At 43.9% G+C, this 11,652-nt stretch overlaps 1 protein-coding gene across 3 annotated transcripts in view; it reads right to left on the reverse strand.

Annotated features, from left to right (window-relative positions):
- Nucleotides 1–1,009: 1,009 nt before the first annotated feature.
- The window catches only part of ETV3 (ets variant 3), an 11,091-nt gene continuing 448 nt past the window's right edge, over nt 1,010–11,652 (reverse strand). Inside the window, exons 2-5 of one of the 3 annotated variants that reach the window (XM_005867618.2) lie at nt 9,840–9,895; nt 8,999–9,236; nt 7,632–7,747; nt 1,010–2,602 (exon numbers count right to left, since the gene is read on the reverse strand). In XM_005867618.2, coding sequence (XP_005867680.1) covers nt 1,470–2,602; nt 7,632–7,747; nt 8,999–9,236; nt 9,840–9,885 — 1,533 coding nt within the window. In that variant the 5' untranslated portion in view covers nt 9,886–9,895 and the 3' untranslated portion in view covers nt 1,010–1,469. Of the gene's footprint in view, nt 2,603–6,904; nt 7,487–7,631; nt 7,748–8,998; nt 9,237–9,839; nt 9,899–11,652 lie in introns of those variants that run through there. The other 2 variants (XM_005867617.2, XM_014540864.1) reach the window with 2 other exon arrangements.

The following is an 11,652-nucleotide window of genomic DNA, read 5'->3' on the forward strand; positions in this document are numbered from 1 at the left end:
GCTAGGGCAGTGGTCGGCAAACTGGCCCCTTGAGTGTGGCTCTTCCACAAAATACCACGTGCGGGCGCGCACGTACAGCGCGATTGAAACTTCGTGGCCCGTGCCACAGGGCCAAAGAGCCGCATGGGGCTTGCGAGCCGCGGTTTGCCGACCACTGGGCTAGGGAAATGGTATGGCAAGAATGGTAATGCCACAACGGGACAAACACCAACTTTCATTCATATCAGGCCTTTTGACATCTGGTTGCTTTCTTTATCTAACTATTCCTTCAGGTTCAATAAACCTCCACTTGTACCCCCAGCTACCTTCTGCATTTCCAGGTATCATCTGTCTTTCATTCCTATAATCCTGCCTTTTTACTATCCATCCCAATAACATCTAGAGAGGATGACTAAATATTAGCTCAAACTTTAATCATGCTTTAAAATTCTTGGATTATCTGAAAAGTTGTTCATGTCCTTTTATAGGTTTATTTTGACAGACCCGTATCATGTTAAAGTATGTTCATTGTTAAGGCTTGACTGAAGAAAATGCTAACAGAGCCAGACAACAAAAACACATCTTTACCAGTGTCATGCCTTTCAGTGAACTCGCTACAGCCATATTCTGGTTTGGCTCCCCAGACCCATGATGGAAAAGGAAAAATAAAGGATATTTTTGTGTTTGTTCTGTTTGTAAAGGCGTTGGGTTACTTCCTCCTGCCCTCTTCTTTCTTCCCTGAATAAGAGTTTACAACTCCTCATGGCTTCTTAATAGGTGAAGGTGAAAAGTCCAAGAAATTCACAGCAGGGCTTCCTGTCTCAACCATGTAGCCAGGCTCAGTGCCTGCTCCACTCTAACTGGCAGTATGTTTCATGTTTCCTGAAAACATTTTTTAGAGGAAAAGAAAAAAATGCCAAACAACAAAGGAAAAAAAGAAAAAAAAGCAACATCTGAACACCCCAATCGCCCTACCCCAGTAAGATGAGAATATCTTATTCTCCCCCTGAAATAATTACAAAGAAACATCTCAGGCAAATACTGAGTATTAATGGTCTTTCGCCTCCCAACCATGCCCTTTCCCCTTTATATGTAACTCTCAGAGCAAAATAAACTCATTAATGGCTTTCCTATATATAAATACAGTAGAAAAGAAAGAAGTCTGGAACCTGAACATCATGGGACCAAACAGTGTCTTGGCCCTTTGGGAGTTTGTTCAGAAAGTATTAGCCTCAATAGGAAATAGAGGCCCTTTCTCCTTTCAGTTCAATACCCTTCCTGTGTCCTCCTCACCAGGAAAAAAAGTGTGTTCATGTCTCACCTAATTTACAACAGAAGATGCCCAATCCCATTCCCAAAACATAAAAATACAAGTCTATGCTCCTAGAATGATCAAACCAGCTAATGCCCTCCCCCCCCGCCCCGAAATCTTGCTACATAAATACATGTATATGATTATAGTATAAACAGCTCCCAATCCACTTGCAATTCTAAGCATCAGCAGCTGCCGTCGCCAAGCCCTGTGGTCCTGACCCATTCCAGAGGAACTTGCCATCCTTTCTCAGCTCTCGGGCTTCAGGGTCGTCATTCCAGCGCCGCTTCAACCGAAGCTTGGGGGGCATCAGGGCATCTTCTTTCTTCTCAGGCGCACTGGGCTCTTTGCTAGGCCTATCTTCACTGTCTTCAGTCACTTCTAGGGGTTCTTCACTTGGTGTGCTAATGGGTACAGAGGGCCAGATAGGTGGTGCCTCTGGGCGGGCAAAGATGGTGCCTTTTTCCTCCTCTATGGTCCTGCTTGGCACTGTGCCCTCTTGAGAGTGCTCCTCCTTCTCTTGGGCTGACTGCCTGAGACTCTCAGGATCCTTTTCAGAGGCTGGCTCTACCTTAATTCTTGGGGGCACAGGCGCCATGGTGGGAGCAGTGACAGGTGCTGACTCCTCCCTGCTCTCTACCCTCTCCCGGTTCTTGCGCCCAACTGGTGGGGGCTGCAGCTTGATAGAAAACTGGGTTGACTCTTCAGGATGCATTTGGCACTGCAGTGGTGGAACCATGAGCCCTGGGTAACGGGGAAATGTCCGGGGACTCAGATGGTAGTTGAACACAGAACAGGCTTGAGAATGAAGGTAGTGTTTCATTTCCTCAGGGTTGAAGGAAAAGCAACTGCTGCTGGTGAAAGGGCTCAGGCCTGGTGATGGGCTATAGGAGAAGATAGTGGGAGTCAGGGAGAGGGCTGGTGAAATGGGAACATTAAGGACACCTCCTCGGCCAGGGATTGGAGAGACAGCAAAGGGACTATGGGGGTCAGGGTAGATCCCTGGCCTACTGAACAGAGGAAGCATGATGTCAGGCTTGCGTTTCTGATGGCCAATCCCTCCTCCACCAACAGCATTCCGGGAGGACATGAGATCCACACCCCGGCGCCAGTCAGCGGTTGAGCCATCCTCCAGCTCCGAAAGCTCCGCCTTTCTATCAGTGCCATTACTCAACTCCTGACCAGCAGTTAGGGAGCTAGCAGAGAACCGCCCCGGCTGCACGTCACTAGTTGGAGAATGAGTGTCCAGAGGTGGGAAATGGAACCGGGAAGAGGCTGTTGGAACTGGTGGTGCACTCTGGGGAACCACACCTGTGGAGGAAGAAAAAACAAAAGGCTACCTCAGGTCTGGTAATTCATGATCATCACTTTTACTTACGCTAAACAAGTACAAGATGTTTAGGAACAACAGGAAACACTCCAGCTGGACTGATTCCCTTAGCTCCCTGTCTCCCTAGTAACTACTGCTTAGCTTCCTCTTCTCAATTTAGTTGCCATCTTTCTGTAGCCTCTTACTCACGTTATCTTCACAGTACACTTTGCTATTTGAAATATGATTTACCTGTTTATCGGTATTCTAAAACATAAATTCCACAAAGGCAGGGACTTCCAATTGTTCACAACTACATTTCCAGCAGTTTGGGGCTTAACAATGAGTAAGTGCTCAATAACTATTAGTTGAATGAATGAATGGGTACAAGAGCCTTCTCCTCTGCAACTCTAAATACTGTGTGTATATCACCTGTTTTAATTCTCAGCTTTGCAAATAGCCTTTTCTTATTTTCACAATTTTGGCCCTATCTATAAAGCAAGCAAACACACCAAACCAATAAATAAATAAATAAATAAATACAAAATAAATCCACAAACAAAATTAAAAATTACATTCATGTAAAGCAATGCATTAAAAGACCAAAGATGCCCTAGCTCAGTGGTCGGCAAACTGCGGCTCACGAGCCACACGCGGCTCTTTGGCCCCTTGAGTGTGGCTCTTCCACAAAATACCGACTTCTGCGCATGGGCCACAAAGTTTCAATCGCACTGTACGTGCGCGCCCGCACGTGATATTTTGTGGAAGAGCCACACTCAAGGGGCCAAAGAGCCGCAGTTTGCCGACCACTGCCCTAGCTGGTTTGGCTCAGTTGATAGATCATTGGTCCGCAGACTGAAGGGTCCAGGGTTCAATTCCAGTCAAGGGCATGTACCTCGGTTGCAAGCTCAATCCCAGACCCTGGTCGGGGCACGTGCAGGAGGTAACCAATTAATGTGTCTCTCTCACATCAATGTTCCTTGCTCTCCATCTCTCCCATTCCCTTCCACTCTCTCTAAAAATCAATGGAAAAATCTCCTTGGGTGAGGATTAACAACAACAACAAAAAAGACCAAAGACCCTGCACCTAACATATATGGACACAAACAAGGCATATTTTAAGAATAAAAACAGAATTTTAAAACAAAAGCCATGTTTATTAAGTTCTTATGGTATATGTTTTATCATTTCTGATATACAATAACCACTTCATAGAAACTTAAATGTTTCAATCTCTCCAAATCTATATTTCTCTAACAAATTTATATAATGATCTCCATTCCAAACCTGCTTTTAATACTTTTCAAGCATGGAGAAGGCTGGGTGAAATCCAGGACCTAATACTCACACTACCAAGGCTACCTGCTAAAATGTGAAGCTCTAAGCTACCAACAGCATGCTAGACATGTCAACTTCAGACACTCATATAAGTTCTCAACTCCCCAGAAGGCCCTTCTGATAAAAAAAAGGGCATAAGGAAGGGTTGCAAGCCAAGGCCTCAGAGACCCTTTGGGTTCCTAGAAAAAATTATCGATATCTATCACTGCAGATGTCAGGAGGGCTCTTTTCATTCTGAGACAGAGATAAGGGAGACGGAAAAAAGGGCAAAGAAAAAGGTAAGAAAAATCCAAATAAGTAAAAGTATGGTGATGTAGAAGAAACAAAAAAGCGCATAAGACAGTGTGGTTAGGCATCACTTCCAAACAGTTGCCTTCTGCTATTTGTATAATGGAGTCTTCCTCAGATATGACTCTGGAGTCTGCTGGTGTGTGCAAGACTAGCTTTCTAGGCACATATGACTGAGTAACACTCTGCCAGAGCAGCATTTCCCAAACCGATGCTTCACAGAAAATACAGGACTGTTTTCCCTACAGCTACTGATTGAATCTTACAATTAGGTTTGAGTAGAGTCACAAGGGTCCCAGGCCAAAAGTTTCTCTTCTTCCAGTCTATAACAGTGGCTAAAATTCCATTCTTTTTGAGTCTTTTCTATCTTGATTTTTTAAATAAGAGCACATCAAATCAAAAGTAAAAAAATCCCCACTTCTGTGTGTTCTGAAGGACTTAATAACATTAAGCATAATGTAGAAGGCCCTGTCTCCTAAATAATTTTATCTTAGAATAGCATCAGCTCATAGCAAAAGGCATATAAGTATTTTTCAAAATAAGTAATTTATTAGATAATAATCATGGTTCAAAAGTAATAACTTTTAAAAGGCATATATCATTTGAATATGGACCATATATTAGATAATAGTATTAGAGCAATGTTAAACTTCCTGGGGAGTTGTAATATTACTGTGGTTATGGAGGTGAATCTCCCAGTCCTTGTACCTGGGAGATCCATGCTGAAGTATATGGGGGCGAAGTGTCATGATGTTCACAACTTAATCTCAAGACTTAAACATGTGGCTGTTCACTGTTTTACCAATTTTTCTGTAGGTTTAAAGTTTTCAAAAATAAAGGTATATATAAACAACTTGGGGTGGTGGTGGGAGGCATAGAGTGAGGGCTCAAGCCCATCCTTGAACTGGCACGTCCTGCCCCCACACTCTGACAGGCTATCTTTTTTTAAAAATTCTTTTGGGGTTATCACTTTTACTAGTATCTTCTGTATCTTTCTTTTGTTTATTATGCAAGTAAATATTTAAGATATATTTAATATTTTACAAGACACTTTTAATGGTAAAAAATGAGATACTATATGTAGAAGTATTTTCAATACTATTCAAATGTTAAGTACTCTCCCCTAAACTGTTAAGAGTAAGATTGTGGGGAAGGGAGAACATTCACTTTACTTTTACTCTATGAACTTCTGTATTATTTGGATATGTTACAACCAGCACGTATTGCCTCATGCTTAAAAACACACAGATCAAAACAGGCCAACTATATCAACCCACCATCTAGACATGATCTCTCTGGCCTCCAAGATCTAAATCCATACAGCCCTACTTCTTAGAGTGCTTATCACATTCCACATTCTGAATTGTATTAAACCTACTATATCTTATCTCTCCTGATAAACTGTAAGTTCCTCGAGGAAAGAGTGCCTCTCCCTAATTTTTATTTTTTGGTCTCTAGGGTTTAATACATTATGTGTTGACTAAATGAATGAATCTCAATCCAGAGGAAGAATGGTTGATTTAGTAAATAAGAACTGAATTTCAGTAGCTCTATTTCTCAGGTATTGTTTCCTAAGAAGCTGTTCAACAGCTAACTGTATTCAAACCACCCTGATCAATCTTTGACTGACGTCATCCTTAATTTTATCATTTATAAAATGATACCGAGACATATACTTTACCGGACTAGCAGAGTTGAATGAAATAATTCACTTAACACTAAGGTACCTTTGTTAAGTAGATGTATGTTCAATAAATGTTGTATTTCTTTTGTCATAAAAAGTTAAACTGAAACAACATTTGGTCTATCTGGGTAAAAGGTCTCTGTGAACAAATGACGTTCTTTGGAGCTATCTGTATCCAGGAGTAAGCAATCCCGCAGTGTGCCTAAAGGAAATACACACTGCTCTGCTTTTCCTGTGACTTCCCTGATTAGGATCTCGGAGCTTAGCTGAGGGTCAATGTTGGTTCCATTGCCTTCAGGCAGAATGAGCTGTGCCAGGCTACTACTGTTAGGTCTCTAGACCAGAGTCTTCACAAAGTGAGAGTCCAGATTTCCTTGCCTTGGAAAAGCATATTACTCCCAAGGGCTGATGGACGCCCCACTCCAGGTTGTCCAATGCTAGACTTCTGAGTTTTCAACAGACAAGAATGGGTGCAAGACAGAAGAACAAGACCATTAAAGCCTTTTTGGGGGGAGTGGTATGGCAGTGAACATCAACACCTTCTTCAAAATTGCTGGTATGCCTACTTAGAGTCCCAATTACTCTAGATGTACAAGGAAGGAGCAAGAGTGAATAGAGGAAATGGAATTCCAGTGGCTAGAACAGGTTTGATTTCCTAACGCCTCTCCCTCAGGCACAAGGAAAGAAAACAGGTTGTAATTAGAGAGATACATTCCAATACCACTTTTTTTTTCAAATGTATGCCCCAGGGACAGGAGGGAGTGGCTTTAAGATGGAAATGTAATGATAGCTGCATCAAGCTAAAACTGCTCTAACTTGTTGTGTGTAGTAATTAGGTATCTGCAATGGATCTCAGCATTATATTCTCTCAGCCACACCCCCGTTCTAATTTTTCAGGTTGTTTCCAACTTTTCTGTGAGAAGTCGCAATATTGCAGAATCACAATTAGATTTCTTTGCCTTAACATACAATGCCACAGAGACTGTACTGATGGCTGGTTAGAAACTGGTTAACACAATGTTTTATTGGGCAGGGTTACGATTTGCACCAACAAACAAACACACTCTTATAAGAGACTGCTTTCTGCTTTGAGAGAGGCAGACCCGAAACCTCTGTGAAGAGCTGTGGTGAAAAGCTGTCACCAGAGATCCTAGAGGGGAAACCTTGCTGCACTTGAGAGAAGGTCAACTAACCCCCAAGTCTTGTTCTGAGGTGCCGTTGGTACAGATCAAAGACACTGCTTTTCACTGTAAACATATGAACGTCCCCTTCTGTGATCAAGGATGCTGTGGTTTTGATGATATTCACTTGATAAGGGAGAGTTTGGTAGTTTCATAGAAAATCGGAAGTGCTTGTAGGAACAGGTTCTTATCTATGAAAGAGCCCCTGGGTAGAATGTTGAGTCCTGAACTTAAAGATCAACACAAACCTACAGAACATCATTCCTAAAGAAGATAGAGTAATAGTATCTAGGAAATTACAAATATGCAAAAAAGGGAACCAAAACAACAAACCAAACCCATTTATCTTGATGCTGCAGAGCTTATCACTCTTGGTATGAGATGAATGGAAACACCTGAGCAAGAACAGAGGCAATTCAAGGAGTCACATTATTTTAGTGTTTCTGAAAACCTCTTAAAACATGCCAGTCTTAGTCTTGGGTTTTCAGGATTCCTTTTCAACCCAAAATTCTTTCCCCACCAAGAGACTTTGCATCTTACCACTTGACCGAATGTTGATGAACGGGTAGTTGGGCGTCACCAGCTTGTTAAAGTTAAATTTATAAGTAAACCTTTTCCCTTTTGTTTTATGAAGGATCCTCTTGTTGTAATAGTATCTGTAAAAACAGAAATGCATGTCAATCTATCTTCTACCTACTGACGGTTAGTACACTTAGGTAATCGCTAAGAGCAACAATTCTTGCTCTAAGTATTACTTGCAAACATCACTATCATTCTTTTGCTGATTTGCCCTAAGGTTAGGGTTGGGAGACCTAGGAGCTTACTTTTCATTCAATTTTCAACTGAGTTCTGATCATTGGCTAGAGCTTTACAAAAACATCTCATTTTAAGATCATGAACACCTAACCTAGCCCCAACCACCTTTCTTTTCCATCTCTCTCTAGTTTCAACCCAATAGTACATTTCCTTCCTGTTCCACTATATGTTACTAAGCTAGTTTCTCTTTTCTGCCTTACCCAGCTGGGGGCAGACAAGTATCTTGGGACACCTGATGTGGCTAGTCTAGAGGCCATAGATGAAGGAATGTGGAACTGTTTTATGGTGGCAGGTCAAACAATGGTATACCCTGATCTGGAAAACAGCACCGAACTTGGTCTGCTTCACTTTTAAAGGTGATGTGAGAGGCTCCAGCAAAGCTGCCACCCACATTTTACATTCAGGGTCACTAAGAATGAAAAAACTTCATTCAAGGAGCTTCAATGTATCCGGAACCTTTAGCCTTGCATCTGTTCATTAGCACAGGTCATAAACTGCCTTCTGGCCCCTGGAGGGCTAAGGGTTATGAAATATAAAGACTGACAAGTGGAAAAGAGAAGCTAAGAAAACTTATAGATCAATCTTGGACATGTTGGAGCAGCTAATGGACTGACAACTGAACTCACAGATCTGGTTCCTAAATAATGTAGCTAGGTCAGTACCATTCAATGAATCCTCCTATGAGTTTGCTTCACTCTTTTTCTAGGTTCCTCCAGAAAAACCTAAAGAAGAGAAATTCTAATAGATTTCCAATAGGGGAAGTCTAAACTAATCTTTTGAATTATAAATGAGCTACAGTCCACATTTTACCACACACTCTCACCCACTACAGAACAGAATCAGTGTCTTTCAAAAGCCAGTGCCAACACTGGAATTCCTTCCTGCATATAACCAAAGACATGCCTTTTCTCCTTTTGTGCCTCTGCTACTCAGATTCAACAGCTCTTCTACTCCCATTTGAAAACTACACATTATTTACTTAGGTAATATAGTCTCTTGTCACCTGATACTCTTTTTACCTAACATTCATCACCCTGCTTAGTCTCCTTTCAACCCACTGACACCATGGATTTGGGGATCCTTTCTGTTACCTGAGGGCCCGGCTCAGCTTGTCATAATTCATCTGTGGTTTGCACTTCCTGCGGCCCCAGAGGCGGGCCACCTCGTCTGGATCCTTGATGACAAACTCCCCGTACTCTCCCTGCTGCCAGGCGATGACATGGCGGAACTCTTCCTTCTGCAGCAACTCCAGGATGAAGTGCCACAGCTGGATCTGCCGGGAGCCTGGGGATGACTCTGTTTTATAGGCCCAATCAGGAAACTGATACCCTTTAATGTGAAAAGGGCAAGATCAAAGTTGTCAGGAGCTAGGTACATACATTCCATTATCTCTGACTTCACATTCCAATGTTCAGAATCTCTAGAGTGCTGTGCAAATATGCTATAAACACCCTTTCGGTCAGCTGGGGTTAACTACAGCAGGGGAGAGGAAAACACAGAGAGGTTATCTTTCCTTATGACAATCACCAAATCTGATAAGAGCTGGGTAGCAGCACCCAGGTGTCCTAATCTCTTACCCTTCCATACATTACTTAACCTCACGCCTACTTTCTATGAAGGCAGGCAAGTTCCAAAAGGAACAAATAGGAAAAATAAATGAATGTTTTAGGGAAATACAGCTGAAAACCCTTACCCCCAAGATTAGAACTGTCTCTCTAACAGAGAGATTCTAAAGCTTGGGATAAAAATGTTGTGACCAGACATGTTAGATATACAAACATAGGAAACAAGCCTACAACTGTCCTAGCAGGATCCACCCAGTCAAGAGGCTGTCAGTCATGGCCTGGCATTTGTGAACAGAGCCCAAGTGGAGAGAAAAAGAACCATGGAGGGACATTCCAAGTAGACCAGAGATGATTCACTTCTGCTCACCTCCACCTCCTTCTGGCTTTTCCACGATGCTACAGCCCGCTTTCATTTTCACCCTCCTGCTGAGAGAATATAAAGCCACATCAATTACTTTTTATTTATCTTCCTAAGATTTCTGGCACAGCCTTCCACCAAACTTCCTTTCTTTATCTTTTCCTCCTCATGTAATCCTCTTTCTTTCAAACACGTCCCCTCCAAACTGCTAATCCTCAAGTCATCAAATGATGGTCCTCAGGTCATCAGCTTCAAAGGCCGTGATTATCTCTCACCTGACTTTAAACTACCTAGGGGAAACACTACCTTTAAGATTTGCTTCCTTCCTCCTCATCAGCCCTTTGGAAAGTAAGGGTACCAGTTAAATGGGTCCAAAGAGGCAGCCAAAATAAGTCAGTTTGTCTTCTATTACTGGACAGGTCCAGATGCCAAGATATACACGCTTGAGCTCACCCAGATGTACCAGTTTAAAGAAGAGTGAAGAGAAAAAAAATCCAAATCCAACTGATTGCCACTCAAGAAAGAACATCTGACTTTGATTTATTTTACTGAATTATGTGAGACGGGAGAAGGAAAACTCCCAGTAGGAAACTGCCCCCTCCTCCTTGAAAAATACTCCCGGATACAGAGTAAACACACTGTGTGTACAGTTACTCTATACAAGAAACACACATTACCAAAATCTTTTTGAGAAAAAAAATTACATTTTCTCCCTTTAATAGAAAGCGGGGGGGTGGGGCGGGGAGGACAAGCATTTCTGAGAGCCTTTGTCCAAAAGGCGAAGGGAGTCCTAGTGTGATCTGAATTCACTCCATCCAGATTCCCAGTGCCTCCATGCATTTCCTGTTCCTGGCAGCACGTAGCTTTGTATCAGTCAATCCTTTAGCAAAAAGAAGGGGAGGGTGAAACTGCCAGAGAGGGAGAGAGAGAGAGAGAGGTGTGGGCAGGAGGGGCAGCTCTACCCTCCCTGCTCCCCAGGGTGGATGACAGGCCCTCAGCACCCACCTCCGCGGGAGCCTGGAGGAAATGGAGGTGCCTCCATGGCCTCAGGGTGGAGTGGGGACCAATTCCCAGTCTTGGAAATTTCATCCAACCCAGGATTCCTCTAGATCCTTTGAATTCTCCCCCCCTCGCCATACACATTAAGAAAACCGGCAAGTTTCAGTCTGTCAGACGAGGGAAAGAGGATGACATAAGCATCCCAAAGGAAGAAAACACCGACACGCGGCCACAGACACAAGATACACAATCACAAGGCCTCGGAGCCGAGGCAGGCGCTTCCTCTCCAGCTGCTTCCATCTCCGTGACAATGAGGGAGGAAAAACACGAATTTCCCCGCGGCTGCAGGAAGCTGCCCTGGACTCCGATTCCTCCGGGGTGGCTCCGTCGGGTCGCAGGGCCTCTATCCGGCCACAGCAATGGCCTTCCACCTCCGAGACTCGGGCCCCAACCCCGATGCAACAACAACTGGACCAGGGAGCTCTGTCCTGACACCCCAGCTCCCGATCCGCCCCCACCCCGGTCTCCCCCATAAAGGTTCCCCTCCCAGGAGCCCCGAGGCGCCTCTGCAGAGTTTCATACATTCACTCCGAGGACCCTGTCCAAGGAGGGCCACTCGTTCCAGCTCGGCGAACCCCACCGAGGCCCCTCGAGCCCTGCCTCAAACGCCGACCACCCCCCAAGAGTGAAGCACCCCGAAGAGTGAAGCACGCAGAGTCTGGCGCTGCGGCTCGCGGCTCCCGGCTCGGCTGGCGGCCCACACAGCCTCTTTTCCGCTGGCTTCCCGGTAGGGTCTCCCTAGCCCCGTGGCACGAACGCTGCC

This window comes from Myotis brandtii, unplaced genomic scaffold (genome assembly GCF_000412655.1).
Source record: "Myotis brandtii unplaced genomic scaffold, ASM41265v1 scaffold250, whole genome shotgun sequence".
In the NCBI taxonomy this organism is placed as follows: Eukaryota; Metazoa; Chordata; class Mammalia; order Chiroptera; family Vespertilionidae; genus Myotis; species Myotis brandtii.